This window comes from Bison bison, unplaced genomic scaffold (genome assembly GCF_000754665.1).
Source record: "Bison bison bison isolate TAMUID 2011002044 unplaced genomic scaffold, Bison_UMD1.0 scf7180017864170, whole genome shotgun sequence".
Lineage (NCBI taxonomy): Eukaryota > Metazoa > Chordata > Mammalia > Artiodactyla > Bovidae > Bison > Bison bison.
In genome coordinates, this window is record NW_011494742.1 from 1,900,369 (window position 1) to 1,922,340 (window position 21,972).

General features: G+C 43.5%; 1 protein-coding gene across 1 annotated transcript in view; it reads right to left on the reverse strand.

The window, feature by feature from the left end:
* SETBP1 (SET binding protein 1) overlaps positions 1–21,972 on the reverse strand; it is a gene marked incomplete at its 3' end in the record, with an annotated part of 386,054 nt that overhangs the window by 105,032 nt on the left and 259,050 nt on the right. Inside the window, exon 3 of the mRNA XM_010842038.1 lies at positions 8,135–11,591. Coding sequence (XP_010840340.1) covers positions 8,135–11,591 — 3,457 coding nt within the window. The remainder of the gene's footprint in view (positions 1–8,134; positions 11,592–21,972) is intronic.

The following is a 21,972-nucleotide window of genomic DNA, read 5'->3' on the forward strand; positions in this document are numbered from 1 at the left end:
CTCACACTCCCGCTTCAATGTCTATGGTTCTATTCACGTGCCATCATGCTTCCAGTTGCCTGAGGCCAACATATTGGAACCCTCTTTGATTTTAGCTACAGAGGGAAACAGATGAGTCAGGAATGACTCATTATTATTTATTTTTTTCTTTGAGCACCTGAGTAGATATGATGCTTTTAAGAGGCTTATAATCCAGTGGGTGGGCTGGGGGAAGAAGGGTAGGTAGTGGGTACAATTCAAATAAGAAATGAATTATTACAATGTCATATGAAAAATGCAAGATGGGGTAAGTTTGCCCAACCCAGACAAGAGGGAGGGAGCAGTCAGGGGAAAAAGACAATAATTTGATCATCTCACAATTTTTGCCTGAATAATGAAATGGCTGACCACTGTCTACTTAATTAAGCACAAGCCTCACAGTGTGGGGTAGAACCTTTAAACTCCAGCACAACATACTCCTATCTACCATGATTTCCCAATTGCAGATCCTAACCTCAATAGAACTTAGACTAAACACCATTTCCCAAGTGTTTTGGGGGTATTTCCTCCTAAATACCTTTATTGACAGAGCTTCCTTCCCACTGTATGCTTGACTCCACTTTCTCCCATCACCATCCCACCATCTTCCTGCTCTAAAAGACTCTTCCATCCTTAAAAAAATGCCAAACAGAAGAATTTCCTGGTTCCACCTTTCCACCAGCACTGAAAATACGGCAGTGGCTTACCCTCATTGGACAGCCCAGCATCTTCTCTATGATTTCCTGATGGACCTTATAGTCTAAGTTGCATCTATTTTCCTCCCCTAGGTTATTCAGGGGAGAAAGCAATGGCAACCCACTCCAGTACTCTTGCCTGGAAAATCCCATGGACGGAGGAGCCTGGTAGGCTGCAGTCCATGGGATCACTAAGAGTCAGGCACGACTAAGCAACTTCACTTTCACTTTTCACTTTCATGCATTGGAGAAGGAAATGGCAACCCACTTCAGTGTTCTTGCCTGGAGAATCCCAGGGACAAAGGAGCCTAGTGGGCTGCCGTTTGTGGGGTTGCACAGAGCTGGACACGACTGAAGCGACTTAGCAGCAGCAGCAGCAGCAGGTTATTCAGGAGAGCCTCCTGATTGTACCCTCTTTGAGGGCAAAACCATTGAGTTACTTAATGCTTTTTTTACTATGATTCATTAATAGTAAAGCATCCTTGAACTGCTCTCCCAGGACTGTACAAACCCATGCATATACTAGACACTAAATTAATAATTTAAAAAATGTCCCTTGTCTTTATTAGTTCCTCTTCAATTCAACTACTTTGTGTGAAGTGCTATATTGGCACATGTTTAAGCCATGATGAACTGTTCAGCCTTATTGCTTATTTGTTTAGAATGAAGACATGGTTTTCTGGAGGATCCTTCCAAAGGCACTATCCTTATCATGGACCAGTGACAGGCTAGCCTTTGGAAGGCATGCTTTACTGATTTTTCTGGCCAAGAAAAGCTCCGTGTTGTATCAAAGCCAAGTCTGTCAAAATTGTGACTTCTCTGTAGATGGCTCAGATGGTAAAAAATCTGCCTGCAATTCAGGAGACCCGTGTTCAATCCCTGGGTCAGGAAAACCCCTAGAGAAGGAAATGGCAACCCACGCCAGTATTCTTGCCTGGAGAATCCCATGGACAGATGAGCCTGGCAGGTTACAGTCCATGGGGTGGCAAAGAGTCAGACATGACTGAGCGACTAACACTTTCACTTTCTGTACCTACACCTGAATCTTCATAACTCTCCAAAGCCACAGAGGTATACATAAAATATTCCAAAAGGATGGGGGAAAGTTTGCCAACTGTTGGAAGATAAATGGCCTGGAGACTCCATGCTCCAAAGGCAGATTGCTGGATTTCTGGTTCAACGTAGCAAAAGAGATGCTATTTTCTTTTTTTCATTGTCAGAAAGTTATGGGTCACAACATTTAATTTGATTAATTCCTGGTTTCCAAAAGGAAACCTTAGGAGGAACTGTGGCAGGCTCAATAAAATAAGTATGTGCAATTGTGAAGACAGAAAAGGAAAAAAAAATTACTTCCATCACAGTCCACAAAGATCGTTTCCAGTCCCAAACATGGGTCCCCAGAGATAGCCTGGAAACAAATTATTGTCAAAGAGATGCTTACCTTTTACAACAGCTCACAGTGAAATAAAACATATAGCTTAACATCTCTTCCACACTCACCTTTCTCTTGCTCTCTTTTTTCCTTTTATTGTCTCTCTCTCTCGCTTCCCTTTCTTTCTGCCTGATGCTAAACTTCGCATTCTGAGCCCTTCTACCAATTATTGGATAAGTCGCTTGTCCTTCCTAAACCTCAGTATTCTCATAAGCAAAATGAAGTGTTTATACTATATTAGTACTCTTTTACTTCTAAGTGTGACTACAGGCACAAGTTTGCTCAATCTGCTCTCATACAATTGGTCATATTAGTGCTCTAACTTATTTAGTTCCAAGATGATGACTGTGGTTTCAGCCTGCACAATGAACAAGTGAATTTGTTGGTATAATTATGAGGTCTCATCTTTTGGAAAAGTGAGATCAAATGGTTAAGTGAAGTCACTTGAGCCAAAGATGAAAGGGATGTCACATAGGTTAAGACATGGGCCAGAAGAATCTGCTTTGAAACTTCACTGAACAGCTAATTAATTGGTCAACTTGGCTATAATGTGGGCATTTTCTCTTTAACTGCACAATCTGGTGTGTGTATGTGCTCCAATTCCATTGTATAAATTCGAGACTCCTAGACTATCAGGTCTGGTCAGAACCCTTATTGTCCTAGTATTACTTGGGAAAACTGTGAGTAAAGAAGATCTTTCAGCTGGTTAGCAGAGGAGACAAGACTGAGGCAGGTACTCATAAGCTCACTAAGCCACACAGCAACCATTTGCTAATTAATCTTTCACTTCCTCCCACAGGATGACCTAGAATTCAACTTGGATTGAGGTCAGACAGACCACACTTCACCAGTTTTCCATTTTTTACTCTTCCTTCTTTCCTGGTTTTAACTTTCTCCTCCCATGAGTCCTCTTCTTCCTTCTATTTCAGGTTTAGAAAACTTTCCACACACATGTTTCTTTTGTATGGTTTTCATGACATTTTGTCCATGTGGTTAATATTCCCTCATCTGTATGACTGATTGGAGGAGGCTTCTGTATTATTTTTGGCTTGGGCATCCATTTCCTGCCCGTGACTGACAATAGAGACTGCCTCCCGAAATGACCACAGTGCCTATAAGAGGAGCTGACAGAGGGCAAGACAGAGCCACAAGAAGAAGTGGAGTCACCCAGGCTCAAAGGAATTCAGCTACCTACATGGCAGGCCTCTGATATCTGAGACGTGAGCTAAGAATGAATTCTCAGCATCCGTTCATCATGGGGAAGGTACTTGACCCTGGGGACTCACCTTGATTAAGAATGGCATTGGACTAAGAGGTAATAGGTATAAACTTAACTCTCCTCACTGTTTCTCCAATATCTGATGGGAGCCTGGACAGCAGCAGTCAAAATATCTGAAGCCCCTGGCCTAACTTTACATCAAAGTATGCAAAGATTGTTTTCACCAAGAGGTTGAAACAGGAAGAACATCATTCACACTAGAGACTTCTTCCACTGCCTCAGGAGAACTTGGCTCCGAGAGCATATAGCATTATCTGAATATGCATTGTCATCCTTGTACAGGTTTGCTCTCTGGAATGTGCCGCATGTCAGCGTGCATGAGACGGTGGTGCCTGGTGAGACGGCAGCCCAGATGAAGCTTTTCCCAACTCTGAGAGTCTGTGCAGTTCACCTTCCCACTATTTATCCATTATTTGGCTCCAGGCAAGCATTTTTATAGGTGAAGATTTACCAGATGGTGTGCATTTAGAAAATAGGTCAAAAGAGTCACTGCCTTTTGAAACCAAAGAAGCAGTAGGACAGGAGTGAAATAGAGGAAAAAGGTGAAGAGTCTGTGTAACTTTCCAGCTCTAGGTATGTGGTAAGGGGGCTAACAAGACAACACATCTATATACTGGGGCAGGGGGATGGAGAACGAATGACTTTCCAAGCAGAAAAGAGGAAATGAAGTGTGCAACTGCTGCACAGTCTCTAATTCCTCTCTCCAGAATGGTAATGACTTCCATTTGGGCTTCCCTCATAGCTCAGTTGGTAAAGAATCCACCTGCAATGCAGGAGACCCCAGTTCGATTCCTGGGTCGGGAAGATCCCCTGGAGAAGGGATAGGCTACCCACTCCAGTTTTCTTGGGCTTCTCTTGTGGCTCAGCTGGTAAAGAATTTGCCACAACCCGGGAGACCTGGGTTTGATCCTGGGGTTGGGAAGATACCCTGGAGAAAGGAAAGGTTACCCACTCCAGTATTCTGGCCTGGAAAATGCCATGGACTGTATAGTCCATGGGGTTGCAAATAGTCGGACATGACTGAGCGACTTTCATGCGTATCAGTTCCGATCTCAGGGTCCTCTTTTCACCTTGCTCCTGAATTTGGTCCTCAACAGGGTAAAGAATGGCATTCATATTTATGCCATATCAATTTTGGAGAAGACTAGATCATGCGAAATTGAACATTAAGATGCTTTGGAAATGAGCCACATGGAGAAGGAAGAGGTGGAAGAAGAGAAAGTGTGGAAGGACAGATGCTTATTTTCTAAACATGACCTTCAGTACCATCTAGCCAAACAGATACCTTGATTTGGATAAAGTCCTGAAAATCTTAATGCTTCAGTGTCATCTCATCTGTCTCCCAGCTTTTAATGGGACTTGGTACTCTTTGGAGTGTATTACATTAAGGTGAATGCTTTGGGTTCCAAGTGCTAACGACACTTTTTCCCTGATGTTTCAGGGGTTCAGGAATAGAAGGGGCATTTAAAATATCAAGGAGAGGCCATGGTTTAGAAGGAAAGGGAATGATAGGGAATCTGGTCTGTTCCAATAAGGTATTCATCAAGATGTGTAGGGACAACAGGTATAACTATGCAGACCCATAAGCCACTAACAATTAAGATTCATGATAATGTTCAGAAAAAAGGCTCATACAACACAAAACTAAGCACAAGCAGTGGCAAAAATACCTCAGGGAACTGGATTTCAGCAAGGACAGAAGTGGAAACCTTGTCAGCATACATGTTTCCAGGCTGATATTTAGTCAAGTTTAGGCCATAAGAAATCCTCTTTCATTGGCTGGGAGCTAAATCAAGGGATGTCTTCTTGTTTTAATTACTCTCTTATGCACTCATCACATAATCACTGTGCAGATGCCCTAGGGGAAGGCATGTAATCAGAGGATAGATGAGATTCTGAGAGGAAGGGTGGTGGTGAGATATAGGCACACTGACTAGGGACCAGGCCCTGTGTTCTAGACTTGGCCTTAACTAGCTGGGTGACATGCAGCTGAGTTGCAATGCAGAGGGCAAAGCCCTAGGCTTAGAATTAAAAGTGACAGTTTTTCTGAACCTGACCAGGTCACTTGATCTCTGAGCCTCAGTGTCCTGTTTCATAAAATGGAAATGCAAGTATTTCTCTTCTAAGATTGCAGGAAGGGCACTCTAAGAAATACATGTAAAATGGCTTTAAGAATTGAAATATGCCATACAAAAGAGATCTGGCCCAATTCTTTGAGTTACAGGTTGGCAGATAGTACCCCCAAAGAGGTAGGATATCATGCCTAAGGTCATAACAGAGTTGGGTGCAGAACTCGATTTCCAGGCTGAATCTAGCTTTCTGTGGCTAGCTGCAAAACAATAAGAAGTTGAGGAAGGAGAGGGAGAATTTTAAATGAAGTAACAACCAACTTGTGAATACAAATACAAAGAGTTGTGTGTGGCTACAGTGTGGCTGCCCTCAGATGCAGGGCCCAGAGATAAACCTCTAGCTGGCAAACTTAAGCCAGAGCCCACCTGTAATACAGTTGAAACATGCAGAAGTCCCCGTAAGACTGCCAAGAACCCTAATGTAACAGTGGCTGGTTTTAGCTTCTGAGACCTTGTTTCTCCAGAGAAGGCAATGGCAAACCACTCCAGTACTTTTGCCTGGAGGGTCCCATGGATGGAGGAGCCTGGTAGCCTGTAGTCCATGGGGTCACTAAGAGTCGGACACTACTGAGCGACTTCACTTTCACTTTTCACTTTCATGCATTGGAGAAGGAAATGGCAACCCACTCCAGTGTTCTTGCCTGGAGAATCCCAGGGACGGGGAAGCCTGGTGGGCTGCCGTCTATGGGGTCACACAGAGTCAGACACGACTGAAACGACTTAGCAGTAGCAGCTTAGCAGACCTTGTTTCTCAGGTCTGTTAAGTTAGGATTCTTGCTTGCAGGTTCTCAGCAATAACATACCATTATTGTTTTCTAACTAAACAATGCTAAGAAAATAGAAATAAGAAAGCTCTTTGCTCATGGCAAGTTCAATTCCACCACATTGTAAGAGAAAGTAAGAATATGTCTCATGAAAATTTAATCTTTTAGCAACTCTTGTCTGTGTGTATTAGTTGCTCAGTTGTGTCCAGCTCTTTGTGACCTCATGGACTGTAGCCTGCCAGGCTCCACTGTCCATGGAATTCTCCAGGCAAGAATGCTAGAGTGGGTTGCCATTTCCTTCTTTGGGGCATCTTCCTGACCTAGGGATCAAACCTGGGTCTCCTGCATTGCAGCGGATGCCTTAGCATCTGAGCTACTAGGGAAGCCCAACTCTTGTTTGGATGGGCTTAATTTAGGCTTTGCACAAAAAATAAGCACCTTCAATAAAGTCTGATGATCAGAAATGGGGAAACCCAGAAGAGAACATCTATCTGGGCAGACATGAAGTGTGGGCCATTCATCCCCTTCGGCAAATGCAGGAGACATGACTGCTAACTGGTCTCTTCATTAAGCAAGGACAACATCTACCACAAGAGCAACTCACAAGCTACTGGCAATTTGGGGCAATCTTTAAGTGGCTTCCAACTCATAGCCATATTTCCTCCTGAAATCTGCTGGCCTGGAAAACGTCTCTAATCCTCATGAATAGATTGCCTTCAGTTTCACTAATGTGACTCCCTGTGAAGGGGGAGGATGAGCAAGGGATAAGCACCATACACAAAGGTCAAACAGTACACTCAAATCTTATCAGGAACGATCAGTCCTCGAAACTAGGCTTTGGTCAGAGAGTTTGTCTGACCTAAGGAGTTTTGACTCTTTTCCTAGTAAATAACTACTCTGTTCTACAGGAGTCTTACCATCTGTGTGACATATAGACAGGGGCAAAGGGATATATGCGTAGAAGTGCGAGGCTTCTGTGGCAAGGAAGGTTTACGTGGGTGGGCACATTAGCAAGGAAATTCTGCCAGCAACTGACAAGGAATGAGCAACCAGACTTCAGTTTAGAGATTAGTGGGCAAATCCCAACCCCAGTGGATGTGCCAAGAGACACGGTGGTAAAGTCCCGCAGAGGCAGGAAACTCATGGTGCTGACAGCCAGGTTCTGCCCCGGCCCCACCTTTATGCAGGGAAATGACAGGTCAAGGCTCCACTTGAAGGGTCTACAAAGGGATGCTTATCAAATGCCCATGGACAAAGAGAGGAAAGCATGGTCTTGGTCTGTGGCTTCCTTACCACGTAGCCTTCAAGAGTCACTGGTCATTAGCTTCCAATGGCTCTGCTATAGGTGTTTCAACCTAGGCTGTGTGACAGCTAGAGCTAGCATGTCAGATAAACTAGATATTCATTTGCATCCAGCTCTGACATTCCTGGGATCTTGTTGGTATTCCTAGTGAGTTTTACAGGATTTACCCAACTCGCAAATTCACCACCAGATCAGATGAGGACCTAGGCACCATATTGTTCATTAAATGCATAAAGGTAGGTGGTATGGATGTAATCTAGGCAGCTACTGCGGCTGCCTCTGGGCCCACAGTCCTCAGGCAATGGTGCCCAAAGAGGCAAGACAGTAAATACTGAGTAAACAGGCAAAAAAGGTACAGCAGACTCCAATGTACAAGAAGACCCACTGTCATACGGCTTCTACCTCTCTGTAAACTAGTGAGTGCAATAATGTGCCGAAGACAGTGACTGCTGAATGGCAGGGCCCAGCAACCAAGTCACAGCAGAGTCCAAGCGTGAAGAAAATTCGGCCTTACCTGGAGATACGGAGGAGTCGTAGGGACTTCTCTCCTTGCGGTTCATCTTGAAGGCTTGGATGTCCTTTTCCCTGTACGTTCCAAAGCCTTCGTAGCTCCTCCTTTTACTCGCACTCACATCACTGTCCCACTTGTCGTTTGGAGGGTTCATCTCGCTGAACACGTCCAGGCTCTCCGGTCTCGCGCCACCCCCGTCCCCACCGTTGCCAGAGTACCTTTTCGCACAGGAGTCCGCAGGCTCGCTGCTCAAGTCACCTTTGTCCTTGGCCTGCGTCCAGTGCTGGGCATCCGAAAGTGACAGTGTAGACAAGGTGTCCACCTCAAAGTTGTTCTTGGACGCTTTGTGGCTGGCTTCACTGTGCTGATGCTTCTGCTTCTCCTTATGCTTGTTTTTCTCACTCACCAAGGAGAGCTCTTTGTCTGCGCTGCTCAGCCGCTCGCTCAGGATGTGGCTGGAGAAGCCAGTGGCTTTGCCTGCGAAGAGACCACTCAAGTTGTCGTGGGTCCCCAGGAGCCGGTCTTCCTTGTGCTTATGCTTATGTTTGTGTTTCCTCTTGTGGAGCCGACCGCTGGACAGACTGGCGCTGCCCACCTTGGGAGGATTCAGGGATGGCTGCCTGTCACCAAGGCCCATGCCCACGGGCCCCTGCAGGTGCACTCCGTGCTTTGCTTTATGCTTAGCTGTACCAGACATCTTCACGTGGGAGCTTGTGTGGAACTGAGGTGGTGGCACTGTGGGCCTCATGAACGGGGACGCTGCTCCGAGCGTGTGTGACAGGTACACAGGAGCTGGGTACTGACTGTAATAACCAAGGTTCATCATAGGCATTGATGTGTAAGGCATTCCATAGGGTGCATAGTAACTTCCACTGGGAATAGGGTAGCTGAACCCTTGTAAAAAAGGCACCTTTGTCATGGTGTCATTGGTTTTTGCAGGCCTACCACGCTTCTTCTTTGACTTTAAGTCTGAAGTCCTACGAAGATAGAGCAACGGGTCATACTGGATATATGGCACCGGGTAATAGTGATCAAAATTAATCCGAAAAATGCTGGGATACGGATTCTCGTGGTAAAAGGTATAACTCCGGTGGGAGATCCTGAACACCTGGAACTTCGTGATGAGCTCTTCTAGGTCCGCCAGAAACTGGAGATCATCACGGTTTTGCAGGCTTTTCCGTTTCCTCTTGTGCTTTGGCTTCTTGAGGCTTTCGTGGGCCAGAAAGTTGTCCACGATGAGATGCTTCTGCCGGTGGCCATGCCGGTTCTTTGTGCTGGTGTCAGATGGGATGGCCTCCGGGTTGTCCAGGGAGCAGAAATCAAAAGAGTACCTCCGTCGGGATTCAGAACTCTTCTCTGCTTGGTCAGACGTGCTGTTGTTGTCTGTCCCAATGCCACTGTCACTCGGGATCGTCTCTTCACTGTGGGACTCGCTCACAGGGGACAGTGTTATCTCCTTGAGTGACCCGATCTCGCAAAGGTGTGACGGGGAGTTGGCCATCAGCCTGGGTGGAGACAGCTTCCAGGTCCCACTATGGATTCCCTTTTGGGTTTTGGTTGGAAGAGCACTGATGGGCTGGAGATTTGGCATAGTTTTCAACTCTGAAAAATTGGTTTCAGTGCTGGCGGGGCTCAGGTTGCCATTGGACCCACCCAACTGTGTCGAAAGTGGGTGCATAGCTGCTGGTGAAGACGCCACAAGTGACTGAAGGTTGGAAGGCACGGCGGGAACATCCGGCTGGCTAGAAACAGGCCTCGGGTGCTTGATGGCTGTTTTGGGTTCTTCGGATGGGGGTGGCAGCTCTGCCCTCGGCTTCCTGCCCCTTTTCTTGCCGATGTAGATGGTGCCCCTCTTGCTGACATTAATCTGCTTGCCCAGTTTGCTCTCGATCGCTGCTGCCCCAGGGCTGGTCTCCGGGGGAGCTTTGGCCTTCAGTGCTATGCTGCTGGAGCAGGACAAGATCTGGTTCAATATATTTTTCCTCTTGAGTGTTTTCATCTTATTAATAGTTTTGATGGTCTTCTTATCCAATACCCCAAGCTTTCCTACTTTTTTGTGAAATTTCATCTCGCTCATGGGTTTGTCCTCTCCTGGCACTAGTTGGGCCAACTTAGCTAAACTACGTCGTCTCTTTCTCTTCTTGGTGCCAGGAAACTCCCGACTGATGGGACTGACTGGACTGGTAGACGTCCCCTCATGAATTGTCTCAACTGTGAGCAAAGGCTGCTTCTTTGGTCGCCCCCGCTTCTTTTTGACTGGTGTGATCACAGTAAGACTGTCTGTGTTGGTGTAGAGAGGGCTGGATGGAGTGATGGGATAAGCAGACGGCGGTTCCACCATCAATTTATCGGAGGTGGCCATGACTGCCTCCCGAAGCAGACTGGTGGGTTTTGGTTTGCTGCACGTCCACCTCCGTTTGGCGGCAAATTTGGGGTGCTGGATTTCTGGCAGCTTTCTTGCAGAGTGATCTGTGCATGTTGGAGGCGTCATGACCATGGGTGGCTTTCTCTGCTTAGGTACACCTCCTGGGACAACTTTCTCAGCATTTACACCAGTTTCAAGGCCAGCTGAGGGGGACTCGTTCTCCATCATTTTACCCAACTTAGGGACACGGGGGTCTTTCTTATTACCCTCGGGGTTGGAAAATATCCTATTAACTACTTCACTGCTCATAGTGATTCCCGAAGTCAAGGCTTTCTCTGGCATGATCTTTTCCACCACTGCTTTGATGGACTGTCTCTTTTTCCTCTTATGGCTGCTTGGATCGAGGCAAGGTGCCTTGATAGGGATAGTAATCCGGACATGGCTTGAGTCATTTTCAGGATTACTGACGGAACTCACATTCTGCCTGGCTGGTGAGGCCTCTTGGGCATTATCTGCAGAGTAGCCTTCCCTTTTCCCTTCTGTACTGTCAAATGCTTTCTGAGCATTCTTGACCCAGTCTAGGTCTGAGTTTGGTATGGTTTGACTTATCACATCTTTTTTACTGGACTTTTTCTTGCTGCTTATAGTAGGTGGTTCAAGGGGCTCCTTTGTACTTCCTCCATCTTGATCTACCAAGGGCTGAATCCCACTGCACTCAGCAGAGCTGCTGGGTGGGGCTGGTGAGCTGTGGTTGCTTGGAGACGGAACCACACCTCCCAAGAGCAGATCTTTGTTACTGTTGGACAACTGATTCCATGTGCTCCCTGCACTGCCTTTCTTACCCTGGGCCTTTGCAAAGGAAGCCATGGGCTCAAGAGCTGGGATCTTGCTGGTGCTTGCAGTTTCTCTGCCAGACTCTGGACTGATGAAGCAATTCTGAGTGGCAGGTCCATTGTCAGAGTTGGTGGACCAGTCCATGTGGTTCTGGCTGCTGCTTTTTTGCTGGTGCTTTGGTTTTAAGGTGTCACTGGTGAAATCCTGTGGGAGGCCTGGGTCATAGTGGAGAGCTGAGTGTTTCTGTGGCCGCTCATAAGCCTAAGGGTGGGTGGAATGGAGAAGGAGAGAGAGAGAAACAAAGATGAGCATGTTGAAACTATTTAAAATTTCATATCAAAGGCTTAATTATTTATAAGTTGGAAATAGCCACCTTTAACACCAGAATGCTTTGTGGAGGTATATTTTTCAGTTTCTTTAGTAAAAATATGTTGCATTGATTTTTGAACATTAATAAGGATGCTTTAATCGTTGCCTTTCTCACCTTAAGTAACAGGATCTGTCTTGGTTTAATGCAATCTCAAGAACAAGAACTATTTAGAGATGGGAGGTCCTCTAAAGGTCCCACAGTCCAATGCTTCCATTTTCCAAATGAAGAGGCCAAAACTTCAACCATCGAGAGTCCTGCCCAAGGTGGCAGAGTTCAGGAGAGCATCTTAACTTCTCAACTACCTGTGCTCATTTCCATAACTCCAGCTGCAGCTTATTTCTGCCCCAGCTTCTCCTCAAACACACATGGTTCCCTATTGCAGTTTGTGTCTGTTGGGGGTTTATCCTGGAGTACGGCATCTCCGCACTCAAACAAGCAGCTCATTAGGGACCAAGAAGGAGAAAGAGCACAAGTTGAGAAATTAAGACGGGAAGTTGGTTGTGAAGTATGGGGTTTGGAAAAATCTGGTTTTCATGAAACAGAATGAAAGTCTAAACCCAGTGTTGCTTACTTTGCCCCCAGAAATGACAGAGCTGCATTGAGACAATCCTCTGGCAACACAAAAGTCAAGGGAGGAAAAGTAAGCAACTCAGGGGTGAACTGTGGCTCCTTTAGAGTGGCAAAAGGACTGTCCTCCGTTACCAAATCCCACTTTAGCTTGGGCCTTTGCTACATGAGTTGTTCTCATCCCAGTTCTGGCACCTTATCATTTTAAGGACCTTGTCTTTTTACCAACTTATTACTTGAAATGATAATATTGTCTGTTGTTTCAAGACTGTGATATATTTTCCTAGTGGTTTGGTTTTAAAAATAAATAAGACTTAATTTTCTTCCAAAAAAAAAGAAAAAAGAGGGGAAGTTGGATGACTGTGACTGCATGGGGGAAAGGGGCCTGTCAAATGTTTTCATGTTTTCATGAAACAATGTATCTCATCTTTGTTGTACTTATCATAGTTTTAAATTTACATTTGATTTTTGTGCTAATTTAATTAATGCCTGTTTTCCTTTCTAGCCTGTGTATACCATCACAGAGATACCAAGCACAGTACCTGGAAAATAGTAGGCACTCGATAAACATTTATTGAATAAATGAGGGAAGACCGATTTTACTATGGGTAATCCATTTTGTCATTAGTGAGATTACTGTATATTGCTACATATTGTCTGCAGACACAGTTACCCTCTCCAGCCCTATTTCTTCTGCCATTCCTTCTGCATGCACCATTGTCTTTCCTGAAGACACCTATCACAATCCTTATAATGCAATGTGCTATTTTTTGTGTTCTTTTCTGTCTTCTCCTAGACTGGAAGTATTTTGAAGTCAGAGATGCTCTCATTTATCCTTTTATCCCCAGTATCTACTAAAAAGCAAACCACCCAGAAAGTTCTCAATAAATGTTTGTTGAATGAACAAACAAAATAATATTTAAGATGCCTATTACCATGACAAAATACATGGCCACACACAAAAGACAATAAGCCACCAATCACTCATTTCATAATGGCTCATAATGAAACTGGAGTTCTCAGATGCATTAAATGTTGAACAAAAGATCCTTCCCAAATACTTAAGGACTAAAGATACTTGAATGGTAACTCCCCCTCAAAGCAATTTTTACTGTTAGCTCTCTTCCATCTCCCATTAATTGTTTCACTTTCCAATTAACTCTGCCTTTGGGGAAACCCACGTGACAGTCAGGAGGGTGGATTTCACTCTGGCAGTTGAAAGGTGAGGCCTGCTCACTTACACTCAGGGCAGACCAGCTGAAAGTAAGCAGTTAAGCATGCCTGGCTCCCAGTGCCTCCATCTGGACACTGCCGGATCCCATTGTTTCTACCATTTCAGCTGCAATTTGCCCTGCTGGGAGAGCTTGGCAATCAAAGGGCAGGGTGGACAAAAGGGAAGCACAACAAAAGATCAGCAGTAATGGGGGAAATGGTGCTTTAAACCTGGTGCTCAGATGGCTGCAGTCAAGGGGCAAAGAGGACTGAGGAGGACTGCTTTTTAAGGGGTGCAGGAGAACAAGGCTTTCCTTCCAGCAGTGGCTGATGGCTATATCCAGTTGCATTTCATAAAATCCCATTTCTTCATCTGTCAGCCATGACAGATTATATACACAATGGTGAGGCTGTCAGTTCCAATATGTCCTTCACTGAGAATTGAGCACTTACTCCATTGAGACAGAGATGGACATGGCAAAACTGGCTCTGAGCTCAGTTGCAGGGGTGCAAGCTCTCCCTCCCATCCTTCCCCAGCTGTCTGGGGGATATCCCATACAGAGGGTTTTGACTGGGGCCTTTATTAATCCACAGAGCACATGTTTCCGTTTCCCCTTCGGACTGTAGATTTTTTTCTAGGGGATCAGACTTGAATCTTTTATGGACTTTATACCACCCTCAGTCCCCAGCACGGCTATCTCTGAAATGGTTAGCAAATAAGGGAAGAGCTGATGCTATTCTATATTGGGCTAGATTATTTTTATGGAAAACTTTTAATACAATCAAGTTCAGCATGACTCTTGGTTGCTTCCCCATCCCCACAGACTGACTGTGGAACTCACAGTCATTCTGAAGGTCTGGCTTCCTTTTTATATGTGCTTTCCATGTACATTGAGTCTAGGCCAAATGTTCATCAGGGAAATACCATTCTGAAAACACTAGACAGATTTCTCTCCTACAGGATGTGTTTATGGAAGCATGTCTGTCATGCGAAAAATTACTTTATAAAGTAGATACTATACCCTCCCCTACAACCAATGTATAAATTAACTTATATAAATTTAAATTTTGTACAAGTCAGATTTCTTTTTAAAGAGCATTTTATTTTTTTACATAATTTAAAAAACAAGCATTAAATCACTGCATAAAAACTTAAAAATCTATGAAAATGGAATAAAGGAGCCTTATCTCAGGGTTATCTAAAGCAAGTCCCAATTTTTGTCCCAATAAGAGGATAACATGATGATTCTGGCCTGAGGAAAATCATATAACTCATCAAAAATCAAGCATGACTTTGTGGTTGACAAATGACACTTGGGTTAGCTGTATTTGTGCTACTTTTTGCTGACACCAGTAATTTTAATGTGCTATCTGTGAGATATTTTGCTTTTACATGAACAGGAAGATGTGCCTGGGTATAAGGGAATGAAGGGAGCTTTATCTCTTATTTTGGCACTTGGTACTTCTCAAGATGTGGTCCTGGATCCCTGCATCACAGCCAGCTAAGGTTCTGGTTATTAATACAAATTCCTGGGCCCTGCTGCAGATATACTCATTGGCCATCTCCCAGGGTGGGACTAAGGAATGTGCATTTTAACATGCTCCTCAGATAATTCTGAAACATAATTGAGTTGTAAAACCACTCATCTAATGTTTTAACACCGTAATTCCTCTGGGGTGGGGCTCTTATGTGGTTGCTATGACATTCACAGCACTTTTTGGTGGTAAATATGCAGAGCTACTACAGGCCTGTTAGGATATGTAGTTTGGCACCACTGAGCATTCCTGATTGCTCTCTGAGCTCTTTGTAATTCACATAGTTAGAAACTCTTAACACAGTCCATTCTCTGTTCAGGTTTTCCAAGTATACTGCACAGTGAGCAGAAGAGTCAATTATATGGGTGGGTGAGAATCCTGTCCTTCCAGAAAGAACTGGGTATGCAGAGGTTCATGACCTCCCACCCTGGGATTTCTATTTCCCCATCTCATCCAAGCCAACCTCAGAGCTCTGGGAATCCCAGCATTCCACCCCTGAGGCTTGAAGCGAGTGCTCAAGCCTGAGCAAGAGGTGAGTGTGGGAGAAAAGGAATGCAACCCCACACTGTCTGATTCAAGGTTCTCAACCCTGGCTGCATGTTAGAATCATCCAGGAAGCTTTGTAAAGAGTACCACAGCTCGGATTTGACTCAGGCCAATTAAGTCAACATTCTAGAGGTGGGACCTGAACAGTAGTACATTTTTCAAAGCTCTCAGCTATCCCAATGCACAGACAGAGTTGAGAACTACCAGATTATATCAAAGACAGGGGTCTGGGTTAGGGACTAAAGAGGCTCTGATATTATCAGGAGATGTTCCAGCTCAGTGGTTTTCAAATGTGTTCCACAGAGTCCCAGGATTTTGTAAAGATATTTCTGAATTGTAGCCAGTGAATTGGGCAACAGAGAGGCTCCAGACCATTCTTTTAACCCTCAGTTGAACAGAGCAGCCATGCAAAGGATTTCATTTAAGAGAAAGGAGGTGGAGAGAGATGGTTCTGTCATTTAAGAAAAGACTGAAAATTACCATTTTGGCACATGAATAGGAGGAATGCACACGCCAGCTTCCACTGAACTTGCTCTCAAAGCATCTCTCCTAAGCCCAGTTTGTTCTGCATTTGTGAATGGTAGGTAGAGAAGAATGTCAACTAAGTACCTGATTTAAACCATGGCTTTATGATCCTCTGAATTCAGAGAATTCCATGAATTCTCTGTGTCCCTTCAAAATTCCTATGTTAACATCCTAACTCCCAGTGTCATGGTATCAGGAAATGGGGCCTTTGGGAGCACAGTGTTGGATTAGGTCATGAGAGTGGAGACTTCATGAAAGGGATTAATGCTGTTATAATAAAAGAGACCCCAGAGGGTTCACTTGTCCTTCACCATGTGAGCACACAGGGAAGAGGGCCATCTATGAATCAGGAAACGGGCTCTCTTCACACACTGAATCTGCCAACACCTTGCTCTTGGAATTCCCAGCTTCCAGAACTGTGTGAAATAAATTTCTGTTTTTACAAGCCACTCCATCTACGGTATTCTGTTATAGCAGCCCAAACAGACTAAGACAATGGAACATAGAAAAGCCCCTAAGTGCACATGACGTTTCCAATTATATATATACAGTTCTCATTTCCTGCCACGTGAATTGCCCTCGGAAGTTACCTTAATGTGGTTCCCATAGGAACCATTCTTGATTTGCTATTTGGGGGCCATGAGTGATATTGAAGTACTCTATTTATTGGGGGTGATAACAGCTTACACAAATACAAAGGCCGCTCTCATATGTTTCCCTTCGTACACAGTAATTCTATGTAATTAAAAATGATTGCTGACTTGTTTCTAACCATAATGGCATTAATAAGTATTAGACTTGACTTTGCTATGGAAATAAACATAAAACTATAAAATACATGAAACAACTATTTTTAGACATTGGGCAACAGGCAATATAAGCTGTGATTCTAGATAGAAGGGAAACTTAAGAGTCTCTGCCGTATCCCTAGTTTTCTGCCAAGAAGAACTTTCTAAACCTAGGCACAGGGAAGTGGAACCCAGAGAACTATGGGTAGAGGAAATAGAGATCATAGGAAATGAGACTCTTGAGGGGACTAGAATCTGGGGTCAGGGTACCTGAGAAGAGGAACTGGTGTAGAAAAGTAACCCTGGAAACCTTAATAGAAATACCCTACATTTTTGGCCAAACTTTAACTTGCACTTGAGGGCAAGACTCCATGAAGCACAGCAGATATATGTTATCGGGGACTGAATGTTGCTAGAGTTCTAAGGTCACATAATATTAGGCAATCTTGCATTTCTGACTAGTCAGAATGGGGAGACTTTAATAAATATCCCAGACAGGCAGCTGATATCCCAGGAATAGTTCTCCTTAAGTGCAGGGTTACTTGAACCCTAGAATAAAAGCTAGCAAAGTCTAAAAAGAATCCTTAATAAGATAAAGCTAATCTCCCAGTAAATTAACTATCAAGCAAAACAAAAGTCAAACTCTTTACAGGAAAATTGTAAAATCTAGAATCTTTACAATATACTATCTACAATTTCCAGGACACAATAAAAAATATTAGACAGGCAATGAGGCAGATAAATATGACCTGTAACCAGGAGGGTAGATATAAATCCAAGGTCCTCAAAACAGCCATTATGCAGATGGCCTGATATTAAGGAAAAGATTGGAACAACTGATAAACATATGGGAAGTCTCAGCATAGAGATGGCAACTGTACCAAAATAACAATGAAATTATAAATCGGAAAAATACAATATCTGAAATGAAAAATTCTCCATGGGCTTAACAACTTACAGGACATAGTAGAAGAGAACCTCAGAGAACATGAAGAAAAGACAGCAGAAATTATCTAAATTGAAAGGTGCATGAAGTGAGGGAGGGAGAACTAAATAAAAGAACAAACAAACAAACAAAGAAATAGCACTTCACTGACCTATAGAAAAGTATCAAGTGGTCTAACATACATAAAATTAGAATCCCAGTAGATACGGCATCGGAGAAGGCAATGGCACCCCACTCCAGCACTCTTGCCTGGAAAATCCCATGGACAGAGGAGCCTGGTGGGCTGCAGTCCATGGGGTCGCTAAGAGTCAGACATGACTGAGCGACTTCACTTTCACTTTTCACTTTAATGCATTGGAGAAGGAAATGGCAACCCACTCCAGTGTTCTTGCCTGGAGAATCCCAGGGACGGGGGAGCCTGGTGGGCTGCTGTCTATGGGGTCGCACAGAGTCGGACACGACTGAAGCGACTTAGCAGCAGCAGCAGATAGAGCATAACGCATGTGGATTCATAGAGGTAAGAAGTTCAACAAATCCCAAGCAGAGTAAGCACACACAAAAAAACTACATCTAAGTACATTGTAAACAAATTGATGAAGACCAAAGAGAAAATGTTAAAAGCAACGGAGAAAAAAGACACATTATATACAGGGAAATAGTGACAAAAATAATGTCTGACATTTTATCAATAAAGATCAAGCCAGAAGACAATCAATATCTTTAAAGGATTAAAACGAAAATAAAGTCAACTTAAATTTTTCTAACCCAAGAAAGCATTCTTCATATCTGAAGCCAAAATGAAGATATTTTCAGATAAATAAAAAGTGAGGAAATTCACTGCTGGTAGACTTGAATTGTTTTTGTCATTTAGTTGCTAAACTGCATCCGACTCTTTTACGAGCCAACAGGCTATAATCCACCAGGTTCCCCTGTCCATGGGATTTCCCAGGCAAGATCACTAGAGTGGTTTGCCATTTCCTTCTCCAGGGAATCCTCCTGACCCAGGGATGGAACATACGTCTCCTGCATTGGCAGGCAGATTCTTTACCACTGAGACACCAGGGAAGCCCAGATCTGAATTATAAGAAATGTAAAAGGAAGTTCCTTAGGGTAAAGCAAAATAACACCAGATAGAAACTCAGATCTACATGAATGAATGAGGAACATGGAAATAGTATATATGAGGGCATATAATTTAACACCTATACTTGGTCTTAAAATCTTTAAAAGGCCTGCTTAAAGTGGAGGTATTAACAATGTATCATGAAGTTTATGACTTTTATAGAAACAAAATGTAAAACAATAAAACAAAGGGCAAGAGAAGGGTATATGGAAGTATACACTTGTAAGGTACTTATATTTGAAGAAATACACATTAAATACAAAGACACAGTTTAAAAAGATGGAACGAGACACACCACACAAACATCAAATTTTAGAATGCTGGAGTGACTCAATTAATATAGTGCAAAACGGCCTTCAGAACAGAGAGTATTACCAGAGATAATTAAGGACATTTCAAAATAAGAGAGTCAATTCATCAAGATTAAACAATAATCCTAAATTTGTTTGCACCTCGTACAGATATACGTGAATGAAATATCGGAAATAAAAACTAAGAGAATTAAAGGAAGAAATAGACTACTGTAATTAAAAGGATTTAACACTCTTCTTTCAGTAATTGCTAGAGCAAATTGACGTAAAAAAACAAATTGAAAAAAATATACAGAAAATTTGATCAATGTTCTCAACCAACTTAACCTCACACAACGGCAAAATATCTTCAGCCAAATATACTGGATCACAAAAGGAGTAGGAATGGACAGGGAGCACATATGAATGTCCTCAAACATCATTTGAAGCAAGAAAATGTCAATTAAAACCACAACTAGATATGACTAAACCCCAAGTAGGATCAGTTCAGTTCAGTGCAGTCACCCAGTCGTGTCTGATTCTTTTCGACCCCATGGACTGCAGCACGCCAGGCCTCCCTGTCCATCACCAACTCCTGGAGTTTACCCAAACTCATTCCATTGAGTCAGTGATGCCAGCTAACCATCTCATCCTCTGTCATCCCCTTCTCCTCCTGCCTTCAATCTTTCCCAGCATCAGGGTCTTTTCAAATGAGTCAGTTCTCTGCATCAGGTGGCCAAAGTACTGGAGTTTCAGCTTTAGCATCATTCCCTCCAAAGAAATCCCAGGGCTGATCTCCTTCAGAATGGACTGGTTGGATCTCCTTGCAGTCCAAGGGACTCTCAAGAGTCTTCTCCAACAGTTCAAAAGCATCAATTCTTGGGCACTCAGCCTTCTTCACAGTCCAACTCTCACATCCATACATGACCACAGGAAAAACCATAGCCTTGACTAGATGGACCTTTGTTGGCAAAGTAATGTCTCTGCTTTTTAATAAGCTGTCTAGGTTGGTCATAACTTTTCTTCCAAGGAACAAGTGTCTTTTTATTCCATGGCTGCAGTCACCATCTGCAGTGATTTTGGAGCCCAGAATGATAAAGTCCAAGTAGGACAGTTAACATTAAAAATACTGAAGATGACCAGTACTGATAAAGGTATGGACAACTGAAACACTCATCCATTGCTGGAGGGAATGCAAAATGGTACCACTTTGGAAGCTGTTTTGGTCATGCCTTTTAAAGCTAGAAATACTCTTCCCTTGCTGTTGTTGTATAGTTGCTCAATCATGTGCAACTCTTTGCAATCCCATGGACTGCAGCATACCAAGCTTCCCTGTACTTCACAATTTCCTGGACTTTGCTCACACTCATGTCTATTGAGCTGGTGATGCCATCCAACCATCTCATCCTCTGTCATCACCTTCTCCTCATGCTCTCAATCTTTCCCAGCATCAGGGTCTTTTTCAATAAGTTGGTTCTGCATCAGGTGGCCAAAGTATTGGAGCTCCAGTTTCAGCATCAGTCTTTCCAATGATATTTGGGGTTGCTTTCCTTTAGGATTGACTGGTTTGATCTTGTTGTTGTCCAAAGGACTCTCAAGAGTCTTCTCCAGTACCACAGGTGAAAGCATCAATTCTTCAGCGCTCAGCCTTCTTTATGGTTCAAATCTCACATCCACACGTGACTACTGAAAAAACCATAACTTTGACTAAACTGACCTTTGTCGGCAAAGTGATGTCTCTTCATTTTAATACACTGTCTAGGTTTGTCACAGATTTTCTTCCAAGAAGTGAGCTTCATTTAATTTCATGGCTGCAATCACTGTCTGCAGTGATTTTGGAGCTCAAGAAAATGAAGTCTGTCACAGTTTTCATTGTTTCCCCATCTATCTGCCATGAAAATGGGCTCAGATGCCAGGATCTTAGTTTTATAAATGTTTAGTTTTAAGCCCGCTTTTTTACTCTCCTCTTTTGCCTTCATCAAGAGGTTCTTTAATTCTTCTAAGCTTTCTGCCATTAGGGTGGTGTCATCTGTACATCTGAGGTTATTGATATTTCTCCTTGCAATCTTGATTCCAGCTTGTGATTCATCCAGCTTGGCATTTCACATGGTGTACTCTGCATATAAGTTAAATAAACAGGATAACAATATACAGCCTTGATGTACTCCTTTCCCAATTTAAAACCAGTCCATTGTTACATGTCTGGTTCTAACTATTGGTTCTTGACTTGTATACAGGTTTCTCAGGAGACAAGTAAGGTGGTCTGGTATTCCCATCTCTTTAAGAATTTTCCAGTTTGCTATGATCCACACAGTCAAAGGCTTCAGCACAGTCAATGAAGCAGAAGTAGATGTTTTTTCTGGAATTCCTTTGCTTTTTCTATGATCCAATGGAAATTGGCAATTTGATCTTTGGTTCCTCTGACTTTTCTAAATCCAGCTTGTACATCTGCAAGTTCTCAATTCATGCACTATTGAAGCTTAGCTTGAAGGATTTTGAGCATTACCTTGAGAGCATGTGAAATGAGCACATTGTGCGGTAGTTTGAACACTCTTTGGCACTACCCTTCTTTGGGATTCAATACGAGAGACCTGGGTTCAATCCTTGGGTCAGAAAGATGCCCTGAAGAAGGAAATGGCAGCCCACTCCAATATTCTTGCCTGGAAAATCCCATGGACAGAGGGGTCTGGCGGGCTACAGTCCATAGGGTTGCAAAGGGTTGTACACGACTGAGTGACT